The sequence below is a fragment of the Gopherus evgoodei genome, chromosome 14 (genome assembly GCF_007399415.2).
Source record: "Gopherus evgoodei ecotype Sinaloan lineage chromosome 14, rGopEvg1_v1.p, whole genome shotgun sequence".
NCBI lineage: Eukaryota > Metazoa > Chordata > Testudines > Testudinidae > Gopherus > Gopherus evgoodei.
Window position 1 is genome coordinate 6,496,353 of NC_044335.1, and position 22,256 is coordinate 6,518,608.

General features: G+C 43.0%; 1 protein-coding gene across 1 annotated transcript in view; it reads left to right on the top strand.

Annotated features, from left to right (window-relative positions):
- The window catches only part of CHRNA4 (cholinergic receptor nicotinic alpha 4 subunit), a 35,158-nt gene extending 15,411 nt beyond the window's left edge, over window positions 1–19,747 (top strand). The window contains 3 exon segments of the mRNA XM_030533646.1: window positions 5,310–6,508; window positions 6,511–6,689; window positions 17,711–19,747. Coding sequence (XP_030389506.1) covers window positions 5,310–6,508; window positions 6,511–6,689; window positions 17,711–17,836 — 1,504 coding nt within the window. The 3' untranslated portion in view covers window positions 17,837–19,747.
- The last annotated feature ends 2,509 nt before the right edge of the window (window positions 19,748–22,256 follow it).

Sequence of the window (22,256 nt, forward strand, 5' to 3'; positions counted from 1 at the left end):
GCCGGAACTTCATCTGGGGTAAATTAGCATTGCTCCATTGAAGTTGATTTCCCCTGGCAGAGTATCTGGCCAATTTTTTTCTGTTCAGTGTCCTCCACTCTGCATTCACCAACATAATGCTCAGCCCAATATCCAGTGAGAGAATTTGGTGCTTTTACTCTGTTATGAAGAAATTAAGGCAGAGATCAGAGGAACAGAGAAATAAAGCAATGTCCTCTTGTCTCTTCCCCTCTCTGTCCTTCCTCCCCAGCTTCTGGCTTGTAAATTCATATAAACCTAGTGATGGGTGAATCCTGGAAGGTTTGGAGGCTTGGGTCAGTTAGGATGACCAGACAGCAAATGTGAAAAATTGGGACAGGGGGTGGGAGCCAATAGGAGCCTATATAAGAAAAAGACCCCAAAATCGGGACTTTCCCTATAAAATCAGGACATCTGGTCAGCCTAGGGTCAGTTAGGAGAAGCATGTTAGAGTCTTGGGACCTGCTATATCTTTTTTGGTAGCAGTGAGGTGTCCAGAGGATTCCAAGCTGCTCTCTCCTCCTCTGTGGACTCAGAGGCAAGAGAGGTAGGCTGGAGAACCTCCTAGTAGAGGTAGCCGTCTTGGCATTAGGGCTCTAGCCACCTGCACTGCTCCATCGCTACTGCCTCTTAAACGTGGTGCTGCTCTTGGGCTTCCTCTTGAATGGCACCCCGGTGTGCAAGCAGCAGAGATATTCAGGACGCCTCCCTCCTTCCCCTGGGACCCATAATCTTCATTAGGGTGAAAGGATTTGCATGTTCTTCTCTCCAATGTTTCAGTGTCTAAATTTCCACCCAATCCTCCCTAAAATGCCGTGAGGCATAACATTCTTCATTGCACAAACTCAACTGTGAGCTGCCCGAGGCGTTGGATCCTAATGGACCATAAGGTTTGCCTTTCCAGGTCAGGCCATCTAGCCTGGTAACCTGGCTCTGTTATTAACTAATACCTGGTACTGCAATAATGTACCTAGCCAATTGAATGATGCTTACATGGGAGGGACCATTATTAGCATAATCACTCAGCTGTGATGTGAGTCCAGTTATAAACGTACTATTCTATTAATGAATGATTTACTCATGCCTCAGAGATCTCATTAAATGCTGAATGAGATTCCAGTTTCTTATCAAAGTTTAAAGGACAACAACAACAGTAGTGTGTATTGAAGTGTCACACACAGTGAATGTTGCATTGCTCAGTCTGGTTTTACAGGAAGGTAAAATCAGGCAGAAAGATTTGTTCTAGTCAGGAAACTGGAAGGAAAATGCCCAGGCAAAGAGCAAAATTCAAGTCATTGAATATCAACATTGCATTTTTCAGTCAGAATAGACTAAAATGCAATAGTACCATTGCCTGATGTCATTAATCTTTTGGGAGGTATTGAACTGAAGGTAGAATAGCATGGAAAAAAATCTTTTTGTCAAAAACAAACAAACAAAAAAAACTTGAAAATTTTTAAACAAAACCCACAAAACTTAGTTTTGGGCCAAATACTGAACATTTAAGGTTATGGCCAAAAAATTTAGTGGTCAGGTATTTATATTTTCAATAGGGTTGTCAAGCAATGAAAAAAAATTAACCACACAATTAATCTTACTGTTAGAACACCATTTATTTAAATATTTTGGGATGTTTTCTACATTTTCAAATACATTGATTTCAATTACAACACAGAATACCAAGTGTACAGTGCTCACTTTATATTTTTTTAATTACAAGTATTTGCACTGTAAAAAGTAAAAGAAATAGTATTTTTAATTCACTTAATACAAGTACTGTAGTGCAATCTCTTTATCATGAAAGTTGAACTTACAAATGTAGAATTATGTACAAAAAAACTGCATTCAACAATAAAAATGTAACATTTTAGACCCTGCTTCTTGTTCAAGCAGTTGTTCAGACAAACAAATTTGTTTACATTTACAGGAGATAATGCTGCCCGCTTTTTGTTTGCAATGTCACCTGAAAGTGAGAACTGGTATTCTCATGGCACTGTTGTAGCAGGCGTCCCAGATTATTTACGTGACCGTTGAGCTAAATATTCATTTGTCCCTTCATGCTTCAACAACCATTCCATGTTGATGACGGGTTCTGCTTGATAACAATCCAAAGCTGTATGGACAGACACATGTTCATTTTCATTATCTGAGTCAGCTGCCACCGGCAGAAGGTTGGTTTTCTTTTTTGGTGGTTCGGGTTCTGTAGTTTCCGCATTAGAGTGTTTCTCTTTTAAGACTTCTAAAAGCATGCTCCACAGCTCAATTCAGATTCTTAAACCTTGGGTCGAGTGCTGTAGTTATCTTTAAAAATCTCCCATTGGTACCTTCTTTGAGTTTTGTCAAATCTGCAGTAAAAGTGTTCTTAAAATGAACAACATGTGCTGGTCATCACCAGAACTGCTATAACATGAAATACATGGCAGAATGCAGGTAAAACAGAGCAGGGGACATACAATTCCTCCCCAAGGAGTTCAGTCACAAATTTAATTAACACATTTTTTTAAGGAGCATTGTCAGCATGGAAGCATGTCCTCTAGAATGGTGGCCAAAGCATGAAGGGGCATATGAATGTTTAGCATATCTGGCACATAAGTACCTTGTTATGCCAGCTACAAAAGTGCCGTGCAAATGCCTGTTCTCACTTTCTGGTGACATTGTAAGTAAGAAGCGGGCAGCATTATGTCCCATAAATGTAAACAACCTTGTTTGTCTTAGCAATTGGCTGAACAAGAAGTAGGACTGAGTGGACATGTAGGCTATGAAGTTTTACATTGTTTTGTTTTTGAGTGCAGTTATATAACAAAAAAAGTCTAGGTTTGTAAATTGCACTTTCACGACAAAGAGATTGCACTACAGTACTTGTATGAAGTGAATTGAAAAATACAGTTTGATTTCAGTTACAACATAGAATAGAATATATATGAAAATGTAGAAAAACATCCAAAATATTTAATAAATTTCAATTGGTATTCTATTGTTTCACAGTGCGATTAAAACTGTGATTAAACAAGATTAATTTTTTAAATGGTGATTAAATTTTTGGGGTTAATTGCTTGCATTAATTGCAATTAATTGACAGCCCTAATTTTCGATGAAATCCTATTTGGGGGAAAACATTGTAAATAGCATTTTAAATCACTTTTAAACAAGATTGGCCATTTTTTTTAATGCCCCCTAAAAATAGCAGGTGGAAATTCAGAAGCACAACTGCTTGAAAATGTGATCTTGCTATTTACCATTCTGGATTAGATAGTAGTAAAAAAAGGTGGCAGTGAAACCAATGAGGGAAACAATGACACTCTGACAGTGATCAGGCTTGGACACTGGTATGTCTTCTTGTGGCTGGCTACCAAGGAAGAAACTTCATGTGATGCAAACCAGTGGCAAGCAATGGAGCTAATAAAACAAACAAAAAACCGAGAGGAGAAATCTTCTGCTAAAAACTGGAACTACAGTATTAAATCTGGTATAGAGCGAAACTGGTTTTTCTCCAGCCAATGTGTCCCCAGCTGGAGCTGATCCAGGATAGGGATCCCTCAGTCCTGCTCAATTGCTTCAGTGCTCAGATGAGATGTGACAGCAGTGGCACAATAGCCTAGTGTGCGGGGATTAGATCTTTTGTTTATCTTTAGGACAGAGAGAGAGAAGTGACTCAAGGAAGACTCTTTGGGGCTCATTTCTGACTGCCGGGGGTGCAGCTGGAATTATTAGTGAGACAGAGATGGTGAATCTGAAATGCTTGAACAATTTAAGAAATGGTTTGACCCACATCTTTGTAAGCCCATCCCCGCCAGGGAAACAGAGCTCTCGAAGTAAACTCAGCAGGAGCCACAGCATTGAGATGAGCAGCGACAGCCCATGCTGCAGTGCCCGTCTGCAGCACACTACTTTCTGCCACAGGAGGAAAGAAAATGTTGGTGAAAAGGTAACTTTTTAAAAAACCATTGCCACTGGGATCTGCAATCGGCCAAATCTGCAGACGCAGCAGGTACACAAACCGGCCAGGACCGCCAGGGGCTTTCCCTGCACAAGCGACGGAATAAGTTTGGGAACCACTGGATTACTTCATCACAAACTTTGTTGTGTTGTTAGTAGAGATGGTCCCAGACCAACTTCTCAGGTCCAAACAACCACAGACATGGTGGAATTTTGGATCTGGAACCTGTTCTGAATTGCTCAGCTCTGGCCTGTTTCCAGTAGTTATTTTGTAGGGTCAACTGTGATCCAAAGAAAATTCAAGACTGACCAAAACACACTAAACCAGAAATACAACAATATTGCAAATTATGCAAAGTCTAAATGGGGACATCGCCCCAGTTACCTTGACGTGACAAGCATTTATATTTTAGAGCAACTTAATATGGTAACTTCATTCCATAATAATTATGGATTTCCTATTGTTGCCTGGAGACACTCCCTGGTTGCTTTTAAGCTTGCTGTATAAGGAAATTGGAGTCCTGCAAAAATCCAACTATTGCCACATAACAATAGCATATTGAACAATGGTTCCTTATTGCAGCTGTCTGAAGTTGAAGCCTACCGGTGTCAGTGTTAGCTGAATAAGGAAGCTCTAGCCTATGTGTAGAACTCAGTGACTGGGGAATCAAGAGTTTGGTTTCTATTACTAATAGGATATTCTCCCTAGGTTTCCATATAGCAACCGTCACAATTAATCCCATTCTGCATAGTGTGCAGCCATGCCACCTGATGGCATAATGCTACCAGCACTGTAGGATTTACAAGCAACCTACAAGCTCAAGCCTGGTCAGGAGGTAGATGGAAGAGCATCAAGGAAAATCTAGGTACAGCAGGAGGTGTTGTTACTGACTAAAAAGTGGGTACAGTTCTCTGTGTCTGGTCTGAACCAATGCCACAGTTGTGCTAGCGGGCACTTGGCGGCTGGAAGGCTTCTTTTTTGGATGAGCTGTAAAGCATAAACCCTAGTCAGTTCTGATTTTAAGTGCTTGATTTGTACAAGGTGAGACCTGACGTTTGCCTGCCTAAGCTGGCACCTGCAAATCAGATATTTGCATATGCAAATAGGTTTCATAACCCACTTGCTTTACTACACATACCCAATTTTCATGCACCATTATAGCTCTCATATGTGCCAATGCAAAAAAGAAAAAGTGTCTTGGAATTCACTAAATATCCCCTTGCACATTTGGCAAGAGTTAGGGAGTTAACAGCATCCCAGAAATTTTGAAAGCGTGAGCCATATTTTGCAAGGCCTGTGAACTAATTTTAAAGCAATGGATTCTAATTTCCTTTTTATCTGATTTTCCCCTTAGTGCAGATGGGGACTTTGCAATCACCCACCTGACCAAAGCCCACCTTTTTTATGATGGAAGAATCAAGTGGATGCCCCCTGCTATCTACAAAAGTTCCTGTAGCATCGATGTCACCTTCTTCCCCTTTGACCAGCAAAACTGCACCATGAAGTTTGGCTCCTGGACCTATGACAAAGCCAAGATAGACTTAGTGAGCATGCACAGCCATGTGGACCAATTGGACTACTGGGAGAGTGGAGAATGGGTCATCATCAATGCTGTGGGCAATTACAATATCAAGAAATACGAGTGCTGTACAGAGATCTACCCTGATATCACCTATTTCTTTATTATCAGGAGGCTGCCCTTGTTCTACACAATTAATCTGATCATCCCCTGCCTCCTTATCTCCTTCCTGACTGTCTTAGTCTTCTACCTGCCTTCAGAGTGTGGTGAGAAGATCACCCTTTGTATCTCAGTGCTGCTGTCACTGACCGTGTTCCTGCTGCTCATTACGGAGATCATCCCTTCCACCTCCTTGGTCATCCCCTTGATTGGAGAGTATCTGCTTTTCACCATGATATTTGTCACCTTGTCCATCATCATCACTGTCTTTGTGCTCAACGTGCACCACCGATCCCCCCGCACCCACACCATGCCCGATTGGGTGAAGCGAATCTTTCTCAATGTTGTTCCACGCCTCCTCTTCATGCAACGGCCCTCGGTGGTGAAGAACTCTTGCAAGAAGCTGATTGAGTCCATGCACAAAATAGCCTCCTCTCCGCAGCTTTGGTCCGAGACCGAAGTGGAGCCTAAGTTTACTATATCCTCTTCAGACAGCCCTCAGAGCAAAGAACTGTCACCCACCTCTTCCCTCTGTGCCCATCTTGAGGAGCAAGTCAAACCCCAGACTGTCGGCAAGTCACCTTCTCTCCATTACTCTGTGCTACACCAAGAGCCAGCACAGGCTAGCTGCTCCTCCCTGCAGCCCCCCTGCCATCCCCTGAGTGACACCCAGTCCACGTCCATCTCCAAGAGCAGATCATTAAGTGTCCAGCAGATGTGCAGCCCAAATAAAGTAGAGGATGGGAGCATCCGCTGCAGATCCAGGAGCATCCAGTACTGCTATCTGCAAGAGGAGTCGTCCCAGACCAACGGCCAGACCAGTGGCTCTCCAGCATCTCAGCGGTATCATCTGATGAAAAGCAGCCCCAAAGAAAATGCCCCCAGTGTAAATGCAAGTGTAAAAAGAATGTGGCAACCAGCTCTTCGGAGCAAGGAACCAAAACTCTCAAGCACCAAAGAGCAACACGTTTTTCTGATGTCCCTGCCTTGAAGCTGGCAGTGGAGGGGGTCCATTACATTGCAGACCACTTGAGAGCCGAGGATGCGGATTTCTCAGTAGTACAATTGGCTGCCTGCCACCCATTGTGATTGTCAGACAAAACAACTCATGTAACTAGAACTGGCTGAAAAGCAGGTCAAACAAACCCTTCCACCCCTTTGTATGTCCACATTTTTATGGAAAGCTTTTCAAATTTTGAAACATCTCAACCAGCTGTAGTTATACCCTTGTGATCAGCCATGAGCATTGAGGGCCCTGCCATATCTTGCAGGGTTGAGGTTAGGTCAGTAGTGCTTCCCCTGTTGCTGCTGCCTATTCATGATCGACCGTACAGGAGACATTTGTAGCTTATTGTTGAGAACCACATCTGTCATTCCTCTTTCACCTTGGCAGCTACCACGTAGCTTTCAACAGATTGGCTTTGTTTAGGAATGCACTGTGCTATTCCTCTGGCACTGGGGCTGTTAAATAACCATTGTTTCTAAGCTTAGCGTACTGCAGCTCAGAATTATAGCTTCACTTGCCCGTAAATAAGAGATCTGGACACCATTTTCTAATAGATAACAGCAAAGAACCAGAACACCTGGTGAAAGCAAATCATACTGGATGGAACTCAGCTGAGCTCTACACACCTGACCTATGGTCCTGCAAGTTGTTAAACACCTCCCATGAGAGGATGAGCACCGTAATTGGAGGTTTGATAGGAGAGTTATAAAATCATGGCTAGATGGAGAAAGTGAATAGGGAAGTGTTATTTACGCCTTCACATAACACAAGATCTAGGAGGTCACCTGATGAAATAAATAGGTGGTAGGTTAAGAACATGCATAAAATAGTACTTCTTCATACAAAACACAGTCACTTATGGAATTCATTGCCAGAGGATGTTGTAAGGGTCAAAAGTATAACTGGATTGAGAAGAGAATTAGATAAGTTCATGGAGAATAGGTCCATCAATGACTATTAGCCAAGATGTTCAGGGACACACCCCATGCTCTGGTGTCCCTAACCACTGGACTGCCAGAAACTGAGACTGGACCACAGGGGATGGATCACTTGAAATTGACCTGTTCTGTTTATGCCCTTTGAAACATCTGGCACTGGCCGCTGTCAGAAGGCAGACGACTGGGTTAGATGGACCATTGTTCTGACCCACTATGGCCATGTAAATCCCATCGACTTCAGTGGAAGCTGAAGGTGCTCAGCACCTCAAAGGAACAGGTCCCAGCTGTTGCAGAACATAGTAACCCATGATCCTAGGATCTGGGAAGGGAAAAGCATCAGATAAAAAAGCAAAAAGGAGAACTCAAAGGCAGTCTCTGCTGCTCATTGATTGGGAACTTGACTACATTATACTTTGCAGCTAAGCCTCTGTTAGACAGGGAGTTATCACCCTCTGTCTTCTAGTAAGTGTTGACTCTGGATAATCTGGAAAAGGGAAGCACCACGGTAGTTCATTGATATGACAGCCAGGTAATACTGCGAGGTTAGGAGCTTCTCTGCTTCTCCACTGTCCTGAACCTGGGTAATTATTTACATCCATGTAAACTTAGTGCAAAGCAATTGTAAAGACCAGCATTAGTAGCATTTTACATCTACTCTCTGTACATGGCTATGGCGAAGGGGCAAGGGAGTGGGGAATCAAACCCTACTCTTTCACTGATGGAGACGTGGGTTCAAATACTAGCTAAAGCCACAAGAGAAATGTGATTTGTCCCATAATTTCCTTATTCGCATAACAGAATTTGGAACAATTCCACAGGGAAGACAACCAACTACTGCCGCATGTAAGATCAGACCTGGAATAGCATGGTTAGGCCAGGACAGGTCTGAGGTGGGAAGGCTTACCCAGAGCCTGCACAACCTATGTTTGTGTCAAGCCATTATTTGTAGCAACCTCTCGTGTGCATGAATACTATATTAACTCCCGTCTATTGTAGTTCTTTCACCGGTTGATGGCAATGGGAATGTGATGGGTAAGATCACCTGAAAAAATCACTTGCTATAACTAGAACCAGAAAATTCATCCATTGGTAGAAAAAGCTACTGGAGTTGATCAGCTGTAGCAAACATACATTAAGGCTATGCTTTTGATGTCAATGTCTAAAGGTTTAATTCAATGCAACATGTGGTGCTTTTGTACATTGATCTCCATTAACTCTTTTGGATTGTAAGCTCCGTGGGGTATGATTGGCTTTATATTTGTCTCCTGTACAGGCTGAGCACAGAGTTACATAAATGACAAAGAACCAGAATCCTAATAATAATAAATATTGCTACCTCTGGTATTTACATGTCCTCATACCCCTTGCCCACATTACCATAGTATCTGAGTGCCTCACAGTCTTTAAGGTCCTCAGAGATATTTAGGTGCCTAAACCCCATTGAGTTAAATGGGAGAGAGGAACCTAAATAGTCCTGAGGATCTGAGCCAGAAAGACTCAGAGCTGCCTATATGGTGCTATAGTCTAACTCAGCTGGGGTGTAAATTCTAATGTGCACCACTGTGTTGCACACTAAGTGGCCCACGTGGGCTCTGCTGGAACACAGTAAAAGTTCCCTAGTGCGTATTGAAACAGGACCACACTAACATGCACTTGGAACTTTTAGTGTGTACCAGCAGGGTCCACACGGGCCAGTTAATGCGTGACACTGTGGTTCACACTGGAATTCACACCCCAACTAGTGCAGACTAAGGCATCGTGTAGCCCTAAGTGACTTGCCAAAGGTCACCTAGGAAGTCCCTGGTGAAGCAGGGACACCAACCCAGGACTCCCAAGTCCTTGGCTAGTGCCCTAATCACTGGACCATCCCTCTTCTCTTCTGGGCCACAGCTGTGCCACAGTGAGTTAAAAATACATGAGTCAAATCCTCCTTTTATGTATTCCAATGTGAATCAGAAGTATTTCCATTGACATCAATAGAATTTGGCCCATATATTTCCCATGATTTAATAAGAGACATAATTCCCCACTTTTTACCAAAACAATGATACCTTCCATTTCATGTAAATCTCTTTATAAGCTTATCAGTATAAATATAGTATTGAATAAGTGATTATATTGGATCCCTTGTAATCCATCCTTTTCATTTGCATTATAGACAGTGTGTGATGAAAATCACTAGTGCGTGCCTTCTCCTCTGATGCCATGTGACACTTTCCCCTTGTGAAATGGTCCGATATCTTCAGGGGAGAGCTGCCCTCATCATGACTGTCAATGTACTAGAGAAAAGAACAGTTTTGTCTTCTGTAAATGAATATTCCACCACACCAGTCTAATGGGTTAGTGGTTAAAAAATATCCAGCATGAGAACTTAAACAAATCGGAAAACTATGACCCTAAGGACCACTGATTCTTTAGCTTTCCCTGGGAATAGATGCCAAATCTACTATGTTAAGTTGCTTTATTTTTTTTCTCTATTCCTTGCTACATAAATAAGCGTGTTTCACCAGAGTTTAGCACCTTAGCGACTCTTGCAATTCCCTCAGAAAATAGAAGAGAAGGGACTAGTGGAGAAGACCTGTACCCCTGGGTTTTTTTTAGGGATGAGCAGCTGAGCTATCACCACTGACTTTCTGCACTTCCCCAATAGATTTTGTGGTTTGCTCTTGTTCTGAATCCAGAAAGGAAATAGCAGAAAGAGATATTACAAATGTGAATTGAAGATTCATTCTTGGGAGTAGAGCTGATGGAAACATGAGGATTCTATAGGACCATCCAATATTTCAACGTTTACTTTCATCCTGACTTGGGATGAAAAAATCAAAAGCATTGAAATTTATCATGAAATTAGCTTTCCAGAACATTGCACCAGCTGCCCCAAGCCTATCTACTTCAGAGACACTGCACCTATGCTTGAGTATTTTTAGAGACCTGCACATCATTGCAATGGAGAATGTTTCTCTTTAAACTCCCAGCTGTTATTTGTTTAGTATCATTGCCACAAGAGACATATTTCTAAATTAAAAGTAAATAGTTCATTTAATTAAATGTTCCAATCAAAAGAAAAACAGGAAACCAGGAAGCAGCAGTCTGTTACAAAACGTGTCTGCATGCAAATCCAGGCACAGAGTCACACTTAGGGAAATGACTGAAAATTGAATACCTCCAGTATATAATAGAAATGCCATCAGATTTCTTACAGACTGTGATGAGCAAGAGAAGCTGTATGTCAAACCTGAGCTAGAATAACCAGGTTGCCTTTTCATTACCACCTATGCATTAACAGCATGGTCTGGAAACACAGACACTCATGTTATCACAGGGATATCCATTTCTGCTTGAGAAATACACTATTTCCTCTCAACAAATGAAGGTTTTACCAGTAATTAGTATCCCAAAATGATGCGCTGCTGGTAGCCTGCATTACTTGCTCTTTGCCTACTATTTAGGATACTTGTTTCAGGAACAAACGTTTGACATGTCTTGGAAGGTAGCATTATATTGTGACAGGAAAACCATCCTCTGCATTATAGTGAAATAAAAACGGTTAGACAAAGAGCCTTCATATTCAAACCACCAGATCTTTCCATTGGCTGAAGATTCTAATACTGTTCCTATTTTTTGGAAATGATAGGTTGGTTTTTGCAACATGGAATAGTTAATGGTCCAGTCCATTTAAATATTCAGAACCTTCCCCCCCCCAACCCAAATAAATGCTTACGATTGCTTTAAAGAACATAAAGGCTAGGGAGGTGAATATTCAGTTGGAAATGAGTGAATAATTTGTAACCAAAAGTGTATTCAACACATTTTGCAGCTTCTTCTGTTCATAAAGGCCATGATCCACCAAGGTAATTAAACTCATCTTGACTAACTCTACACACAAGTATTCCCACTGAAGTCAATAGGAACACTCAGAGGCTTATAATCAGGTACCCAGCTGAATCAGGGCTACATTGTCTGCAGAAACCCTTCTTTTTCTCAAAATGTATTCATAATGTAGAATCACTTGCCCATTAAAGTCTCCATTAGTTCTTGCCCTACAGGTTTCTCACAACTCTTCATTGTAAGGATTCAATACACTAAATTTGAGCTGTTCTGAGTTACTTGTATGTCCCATGGTATTGTTTGTGATCCTGAATCCTAACTGGGTGATCCTGACTCTTAGAATCAGAGTTCCTGCACAGATACTCACACTTCTGAACTGGATATTTGCCTCTTGCATATATTCTGCAATATTTGCTTAAAAGTCACTATTTTGACAACATTGCCAGGAAACTCATTTCAAGGTTAATGGTAGAAAGCAAATTCAAGGGAGGTGTGATATGAAGTGATTTAAAAATAAAATTGGAATGATTATTTGTTGTGGGAGAGGGTTGCAGAATTTCCTCCAGCTTTATTTCTAACAGCGTATAGCAGACACTCTTGGGACTGCTCTAACTTATGCCACAGTCAATGGCCCATCTGCCAGATAGAGATCCCTGGAGCACATCAACATTCCATCCCTCTTCCTCACACCAATCCCATATGCCAGGGGCTGAATGGAGCTGGCATAGTAACTGGCTAGATAGGTTCACCTGTGAACTCCCTCTTACCTGGAGGGAGTCTTTGATGGGGAGATCTAGCTACTTTATATCCCCTAATCCTTTCCCTCAACCTTGGGAGAGCCTGTTAAATCTAGGTAAAATCCAGAGCAGTGGTTCTGTGCCAGGTATTGACATCTGTGTGCAAGTTGCTGGTGACGTCTCTATAGATTGCACTGCATGGGAATTGCTGTATAGAGGGCAGGCTGAAGGGGAATTTCAGTCAGAGGGAAAGACTATAGCACAGTTAAAAACATCTAATTTCCCTTTCTTCTTATTCTTTTTTGGTCTCCTCTCATCCTTTCTCATTTATCTCTTCTGTGCTCTCTGTGGTGCTGAATGCCAATTGACCATATTTGATGCAAATCCATTTTCCAGAAGAGCTGAGTATTCAGTGAAGATACAATCAAATTTAGAAGCAAATTTCAGTTAGGCTGCTTACAACCCCCTCATGTTTCCTTTCCTGGAACAAATCACGCACCTAACGCTTTACTAGCACAACTACATCAAGCTCATTTTTACCTTGGATGCTAGAATGTTTGCTAAAGTGATTTCCAATTGTGCATTGGATGGTGAAGGTCAAAATCTGTGCTTTGTTGGTTACATACATAAGACATAGAATCATGGAATCATAGAATATCAGGGTTGTAAGGGACCTCAGGAGGTCATCTAGTCCAACCCCCTGCTCAAAGCAGGACCAAGCCCCAACTATATCATCCCAGCCAGGGCTTCGTCAAGCCTGATCTTAAAAGCCTCTAAGGAAGGAGATTCCACCACCTCCCTAGGTAACACATTCCAGTGCTTCACCACCCTCCTAGTGAAAAAGCTTTTCCTAATATCCAACCTAAAATTGTGATTTTAAAATCTAAAATCAAATTATGAAACAGAAACAATCCCCCAGAACTTCTCTAGCTCTCCCACATAGGACAAATGTCGAATATCAAACTATGAGCATCACAATCCAATTCAGAGTCCAACATTGGCTGTCATCAAATAATGAATAAATCAGAGAATCTCATGAGTTGCTTGTGGACAACTGATGAACGATGGGGGGCGGGAAATGAAATTCATAGTCTAAATTATCATCCTGATCCCAAACTCAGTGGGAATTTTGCCCTGGCTTCCAGTAGTTGCAGGATCAAGACTTATTCACTCAATTTTGTATTTGAAAGTGATTCTGAGCATTAAACAGTCTTCATACCACCATTAAGAGCTCAACTGTGCAAGGTGCTGAGCAGTTTGGCCCCAGTCCAACAAAGCGTTTAAGAATATTTAGCTTAAATCATATGTCTACTGCCATCGAAGTGGCTGGGACAGCTCCCATACTTAAGAGGTTTTGCTGAATCAGAGCCAGTGCGTTCAATACCTGGCAGGACTGAGCCTGAAATGGGCCTGTTTAATGGCAGGGATGAGGCTCGGGGTGAGCGAGGCGGGGGAGTAGCTACTGCTATGTTGACACCCATTCACCCATTGACGAGTAGGAAGGATATAATTAGTTGAAACCATCTGATCAACAATCTGTGCCAAATTCAGTTGTGGTGCTTCGCCCTTTTACTTCTGCATCCTTCTCTCTCACATATCACCAGCATGTCGTCTTAAACAGACCTCCCACAGCAGTGGGTCAAGCATACCAGCCAGTCATGTTCATTTGTCAGCATAGTGTACGAGGTACTTGTCTGGTGGATGGACTGGGCACGTGCACAGTAGGAGAGTTATATAGCTTTAGAGGCCCCATCTCCTCTCAGTAATCATTGCTTCATGAGGTTACATTCTGTAATCTGCCTCTAGTCAGGTTAGGAGCGTAGCAACGGGCCTGGGTGGGCCATGACCCATCCACCTAGCCTCCAGGCCCACCCAAATCTGAGAGGGGTTTAGTGCTGCTATGTTGGCCTGGAGCATCACTCAGGCACCTGAAATCCAGGATGGAGCTATGCGCCTGTCCTTCAGAAAGCTACGCTCCGGCAGCTCTGCCCTGCCATTTTCTGAGCCGCTCATGCCCATGCACAGCTCAGCCGGTGAAGCCCTGTGGCTGGGGGCACCAGGGCAAGGAAGACAGTGTGGTGTCATGGGAGAAGCTGAACTAACACAATCTGTCATTACCCATCCACCTGAAAATTGGAGCCCACCCAAATTTCCTCTCCTAGCAACTGAGTCAGGTTTATTAGTCTGGGTTGGGGTTAAAACTGGCCTGTATAATGTCTGGATTGGGTTCAGAGCAGTCCGCCTCATGAAATGTAAATATTTTGTTTTCTTCCCTTTGAACTGATTTCAGTAGTGAGTACGAGCAAGGATTTTAACTGCCCAATGGAATTTATTCGCAGACTGCTTGATATCACTTTAATCGGACTCCTGGGGAATGAATATATATAGTCACCGAAATATATGTTAGATTCCATGCACAGTTTTTTATTCCTTTTAAGGGATCTGAGATCTATGAAAGTGTAGGCAGTAGTAATCCAAGTTATTTTTGTGTGTTTTGTTCTAGTGGCTGGATCATCAGCAACATGCACTCAACTGTGCACCTCTAGCACTCAGATTTTGACCTGTATTTTGGCTAATTTTAGAGGGCCACTCAAAGTTGTTTGAGGGAGATGATCCATCACAAGGAAACAAAAAAGCTCCTCTCAAATAACTCAAGTTGGAGAATTACATGCCATGATCTCATTGCAGAGTTGTACCATCTGATGTCACAAAATATTGGAACTGGGCAAAGAGGACACAAAGTGATTTAGGAACATGTGAATAAATGTGATGAGTTCTATCTGATGCTAACAATGAGATGAAATTAACCACTGTTTGGAAATATTCCAGTGTCCATTTGTGAGAACATTTATGAATCCCTGATGTTTCACGAATCTTAGTACAAAGAACAATGTAAGAAACGTGTGTTATTTCTTATTCGCTTCTTATCATTCTCCTATGTAAAAAGCTGGTTGTCCATTCAGATTGCAGAAGTAATACTGGATGATTTGGGCAATGTGATACAGCATGGCCAGAGGGCAGCAGGAGAGGGTTAGAAGGGAGCCTTATTCCCTGTAAGGGGAAGAAATTTGCTATAGATTAATTAGAGCACCAGAAGCCAATTAGAGCACCTGAGGCCAGTCACATGATAAAACCCCCTGCTTCAATCAGATAGTGTGGGAGTTGGAGCAGAGAGGAATTGGTGCTGGAGGAGAGAACAATTTGGAGAAATGCTGAGGTGAGCTAAGAAGTCCAAGACCCTAGGTAAAGGGGCACCCGGCTTGTACAGAGGGAGGGCAGGAAGCCCCCCGCAAGCTGAAGGGCAGGAGAGGGAAGTAGCCCAGGGGGAGGAAGTGTCAGCTCAAGTGGTTACCACTATCCTCAGGGCCCCTGGGCTGGGACCTGGAGCAGAGGGCGGGCCCAGGTCCCTCCCTCTCCACTCCCCTCCTCTAGGACACTAGTGGGGCAGTTAACATTCCACTGCAGGGGCAAGAAATGGTGCCCTGACCCCTCCCCAAAGAAGAGAAAGCACAAGACCTGTCAAAATAGTACCGGCAATTTGCCACAGCAACAAAAGCAAGTAATAGGAATAGCAAATAAACAAAGATGTGAACAGTTTACGAGTGTGCCATAGGCTGAAATTTTTTTGCATGCGCCATTCAGTGAACATTTATTAATTATAAACATACCTGAAGATTCATGATTAGTTTGCAAAGGATTTGTGAGCCAAAACAGGAGCTAAATGCAGGTAACTTATTTAAAATGAATAATTCTACCAGCTCTACAAACATCACAATGTATTCCACACCAAACTTAAACTTTCATTCAGTCTATGACATGTCATGATTTATCTGCAAACTTCGTAGCTTATGACAAACTAAAACTCTCTGGTGAAACCATGACTAATGTAGAAAGAAAAGGTGATAGAGATGTTTTAACATAGTGACTCCATTGCATTCATGGGAGCTGTTTTGTTTGGCTGTATGTCAGATCATAACATTGTGTTACATGGTAACTAGAATGATATTTATGATGTCACTAAGACAGTGAAACCATGATCCTTGCTCAGCTGAAATGGTGGATTCGTTGGCACTTGAATAGCTTCCTTTACCGTCAACCTGCTTAAGAGCATTTCCAGCAAATTTAGGAATCCCTTAACGTTGAGCAACCTCGTTTAAGGTCTCCTACCAATCACTTTTTGTTTCAGTTGTACTAATAATTGCTCACAGCAACTTGTAAAAACATTTATTTTAAAACAGTGTCATGTACATAGAGTTGTTACTGATTAACCTGGGGTTAAAACCACAGCTCTTTTCACCATAGTTTAGTTCCATGAAGTAGTAAATACTGAAGTTAATCAAAGCAAGATCTCACGTCCCCTTCACCAGATCATGAAGGTATCCAGTACACCTCTTTCCTGACATGAGGCCCTGACCAGCTCGATAAAGCACTGGTAATCCAAAGGAGGAATTTTCCAAAGCACTCAGCTCCGCCTTAACTCTGTTCCCCTTTTTAAATAATGCTGCAGTATCATTTTAACTCTTCAAAGATTTAGGACAGTGGAGATGGGTGAGTGCTGAGACTTCAGACACTTGGGTTTTATTCCTACCTCTGCCAATGACTTGCTGCATTCCCTTCAGCAGATCACTTAACCTCAATAGTCCTCAGTTTCTGTATCCATGAAAAGGGGCATAACTACACTTACCTACTTTTGAAAAGTGCATTGAGATTGATGGATGAGAAGCAGTGCAGTGTTAATGTCTTATTCATTGGTTAGGGTTGTAGGGTTGAGCCTGTCACCAGCACTACAATTGACAGCAAACAACAAGCCAAACTGCCATATTTCAGCCCTGAGTCCTGCAATATGGTGAGAATATCAAATAGCAAGCAGAATATTATAGGAAATGTTAATGGGCACATCCATATAAATCAAGACTTTACAGTCTGTTCAGACCTCTTTTTTGGGGGGAAAATCATGGCTGCAGTATAGTAGACAAGGTTGTGATGTACATGTGGGTCTTTATTCCAAGAAATGTTCATCTAGGAACATTAACTCCTTCTCTCTGGGGAGGCCAAATAGGTTTCTGTATGGCAGAGGAGAAGATGGGTAAATCCTTCCACAGCCACATGAGAGTGGGCCAAAAGGGAACAGGCATGATCATTTCTCTTACCTGCTGGCTTTTTTCACTTATGACTCAGCAAAGGCTTCCTGGGATGGATTAGGATGTGTTAACGCCTTCGTGAAGATGTTTAAGCAGGGGGGGGATATAAACATTTCCCCCCAGTTTAAATCTCTGCCTAATTTGAGCCTACAGTTTTGGCCCATGGAAAATGGGTTATTGCATGTGCAAATAAGCCTAATGAACTATTTGCATATGCAGTGTGTGCACAATTGTAACTGCATGTGCAAACTAGGCATATCAGAACTGTCTGAAAATCCATCCCTTGGTCATATTTAATAGAATGAATTCCTGCCATTGTACGAGGTGCTTGAATGGAAAACAGGCACTCTCTGTCTAGGTAAAAAAGAGACATTGTCCTTTCACCATAAGAGCCGTAGTAACATCTCTTGCCTCTCTGTTTTCCCAGGTGAAGGAAGACTGGAAGTACGTTGCAATGGTGATTGACAGAATCTTCCTTTGGATGTTCATCATAGTCTGCTTACTGGGCACCGTTGGTCTCTTCCTTCCTCCTTGGCTGGCAGGAATGATCTAAGAATAGCTGTGGAAAGAACAAAGTGCATCCCATTCTATGGATTTTAGTCCATCTGGAAGGAGACAAGAGGAGAGAGCTGGAGACAGTCTCATTGAATAATTTACTATGTATCTGCGCATGAATTGTTCAGAGGGTGCTGGGGACACCTTCCAAGTTTACATTATTCGTCAAGCCATCCTCATCTTCTATATCTATTTTAAGGGGGAAATTGTTATTAAAATTTATACATAGCATGGTGGCATTTGTTGACATATATGCTACAATGTAAGAATGCAAGCTTGGTCCCTAAAGCAGTACTAACCAAAGCATTATTTACAGACTTATCCCTGGCCAATTAGGCCCATTAGTCTTGAGGGGTTTCAGTATGTCCTACGTAGTAGGGTCACGCCATCAGGATGGAACAGTCCAGCACTGTGTGTCCCTGTAAGAGCCATTTAATAAATAAAGTTTCAAATTTGGCTTTCTGGGCAAGAGACTGTCTGTGCGTCAGGCAGAGCAGCTGTAGTCACAGATGGCCGGATCACAAAGGTTGTGCATCAGCCCGTCCCTTCTGAGCCTCTGGAGACAGTTTACCCTGATCAAAGTCCCAGCAGCAGCAGCGGCACCCTTATCAAAGTGTATGGGCCAAGCGCTGACGTCTTTACTCATGCAAAACTGCAGGAGTAAGATTTTGGCTTGAGCAAGGACTGCATAAAACCTAAGCAAGGACCTCATGATTTGGCTCAAAGTGTGTTTCGATCCATCCCCATTAGCCTTTGGCTTGGTTTGCTTTTCTTCCTGGACATCTGCTTGCTCACAGACTTCGGCTGCTGCACAAGGCCTATAAGCTGGACTCTGTCTCTGTGTCTGTCAGCAAAGCGTGAAATGCTTGGCACTTGTGCAGTAATGCTTTGAGTAGTATATGAGGGAAGGGGAGGCAGTCATACATAGTGGCCAGTTGTTAAATGCAGACACTTGAACAGGATACCTAGATCCCACATATGGAGGCTTGGACTGGCATTGAGCCAGCTAAAGAAGGCATTATGGACTAAATTCCTAAATGCCATTCTGGATGCCCCAATTGAGACGTTGGTTACCCATGAACATTAGTTACCTCTGACAAGTCTGACCTATGTACAGAAGTAAATGTCCATCTAGATAGAGTCAATGTTATTGAAGGCCTGTGTTATACAGGACTGTTTCCTCTTTGTATCAAGGTTCTCTTTCTACATGCACTTCACTTTAACAACCGCCAAGACTTGAGAAAATCTGACAAGACTGTGTCTTGGATGGTTCAGGGTGTCACCAGGATGCCTGCAAAGTTTCAAGTTGAAGGTAGTTTAAAAAATATACCTTTTAGTGCATGCTGGCACTATCAGCAGTTTCAAGTCCTAGTGGGTTATCAGAACTTAAATACAGCATTTATTTGAATAGCCACAATAGACGTAGGGAGGGAGCATGGATTTTATTGCATCTGGCACAAACATCAACATATGATAAGGCTCAAAACCCACCATTTTGGAATGTCAAGTTCAGCAACAGCATCTTCTGAAGCTGGATCAATTTACAGAAGTGTCAGGCACAGAGACTGGTCAGTGCTATGGTCAATCTTCAAAGGAAACATTATTGAGGAGTCATGTTGATTTTCATTGGTGCAAAACAGAGCCAATGGCCTTAGTTTGACCTGATGGTTTCTATGTTTTGAATGCACAGGAGGATCAGCGAAGGCTGGATGGCTCAGTAATTTGACAGCGAAGCCAGTTAATGAGGTGGCTGAGTTGCCACAGTGGTTACTTTTTTACCCCTGAAGACCTGGGGCTTATGTCACAATTGAAATGAATGTTGTGGTCTAACACAAGTCCCCATTTGTCCACAGGACCAACCACGCTGTTGGTAGCCCCACTTCATCAGTGGCGAGATGGGGATGTTATAAGTCAGGCTGACCTTAAAAACCTCTAAGGAAATAGATTCCACCACCTCCCTAGGTAACCGATTCCAGTGCTTCACCACCCTCCTAGTGAAAAAGTTTTTCCTAATATCCAGCCTAAACCTCCCCCACTGCAACTTGAGACCATTACTCAATGAGGGATTGAGTAATGGGATGAGGAGCACATTTTGTCTCAGAAGGTCTCGCTCTCCTTTCCCTTGGGTTTCTCAAACTATGTAAGGTGGTGGGAAAAAAGGCACCCCATGGATAAGCCTCATAAGGTCCCATTGACAGTGTTAAAACCTAAGCCCTTAAATACTTTCAGTTCAATAAAAGGATGGACTTTATTTTTTTGCAGTTTGTACCTCAGAGAAAATTGTATTCAAAGAAAGATACAGAGGCTGAATGCAGACAGATCCTTTCATGTTTTTTCCACCAGCAACTCACACTCAGAACTCAGATGCAAGTCATTCAGTGTGCTCTCAGATCTGTGAGCTGAAAAATTATCCAGGATCGTGCGCGTCTGCAATTCCCTAGTTAATTCTACCAAAAGGGTGAAATTCACTGATGGGCAGAGCCACAATGCATGTCCTATACTTAGTTTCAGGTATGTTTACACTGCATACTAAGCTCAGGCTGTGCCTCAGGTCTGAGCCCAAGCTCCACTTCCATCGCACATAAATCAGTCTGAGTTGGGGCAGCAAGAACTCAGGACCCAGGTTCTAGGATGCTGCAAGGGGTGTGGTTCAGCGCCAGAATGCTGCTGTGACTTGGCTCCAAGTCCTGGCATTTTGCAGTGTGGACGCAGGTCAAGCCACAGACTTGAGTCAGAAGGTCTGCGCAGTGCAGCGTGGACACATTAGCACAGCTGGGAGACCCAGGTCCAGCAATTGTAAACCCAGGTTTACAATGCAGTGTGGACACTCAAGCGTGGGCTTGGAAACACTAAGTCCACAGACCCAAATCCCGCAGACTCAATAAGGCAGTGTTTCTCAAACTGGGGTCGCCGCTTGTGTAGGGAAAGCCCCTGGCGGGCTGGGCCGGTTTGTTTACCTGCTCCATCCGCAGGTCCAGCTGATCGCAGCTCCCACTGGCCATGGTTCGCTGCTGCAGGCCAATGGGAGCAGCTGGGAGCGGAGGCCAGTATGTCCCTCGGGCCATGCCACTTCCAGCAGCTCCCATTGGCCTGGAGCAGTGAACCACGGCCACTGGGAGCCGCGATCAACCAGACTTGCAGATAGGGCAGGTGAACACACTGGCCCGGCCCGCCAGGGGCTTTCTCTACATGAGCGGCGACCCCAGTTTGAGAAACACGGCAATAGGGTTTGAGTGGGACTTAAGTAGTGCACAAGACTCATGCTGTCAATCTCAAAAGGGATGAATTTCACCTGCAAGTGGAATATATTGAAACTTAGACAAGGATTTCCCAATCATCTACAGCTACAGATTTCAGCTTTGCACCATGCTTAACTAATACAATTACAAAATAGTAATTCAATGAGACCAAAGAGCTCTCATTTGGAATGTGTTTTCCCTCACGGTTGCTCCTCCATCATGTTTTGCACACCCAGTTTTGCACAATTCACAGGCTACAGCTTCAGTAAAAGGCACGTCATGCAGCTCCCTGATTGTTGCACACAAATTTTACTGAGCAACCTGGGGACAGACACACTGGACATTCAAAACTGGATGCACAAAATCAGAGGTCACACTGAAGGTGGTTGAAAATTTAAATCCTCCGATCTCTTTCCTCTCTGAGTTAAATGAATTTTAATCCCATGACCTGTGGCGATTTTAAAGTCATGTTTCACATCATGAACTTGTAATAGACATCTGCACCCAACCACTCTGCTTCCATAAACCCTTGCAGGAAAACTGATGCATTAAGTTGGTATCTCTGCTAATAATTTCCCCATACGTAATTAGCCATCAGATAGTTTGCTTCAAGCAGACTCTGCATAGAAAAGCTACCCACGAGACCATTCAAATGGGTGCACCTCCATTCAAGGCAACGTAGCATAATGGAAATGTTTAAGAACAGCGCTGGTTGTTCTTAGTACATCTGTGTACATTTCCCTCTCTCCCCAGAAATCTATATTCTTCTAGCTTCTCAGAGGGCATAGGAAGGAAATGCCTGACAGTCAATCACAAGTCTGGCTTTGCCCATGGAGTGCCAGACTTCAGGCTTATTCTAGGCAGCGGAGGTAGCATGGTCTGGGAGCAGTTTTATCAGCTTACATCGTCATTCCTCTATGAGTATTTCCTCCAAGGAATATTAACTCACTCCAGAATTCACAGCTGTTCCAAGAGGCTTTCACATTTCTCCTAGGAGTAGTGGCCTGCAGGCCTACCAACAGGAATGATGATGTATTTGTGTTGCAGGCTGACTGGGGATCAAGGCCCCATTCTCCTTGGCAACAAAGATGATGGCCCCTCCCCCAGACAGCACACAGACAAGGTGTCAGACGAGTGGACAAGCCGGACAAATGGGGTTGCAGGTAACAAAAGGAGCAC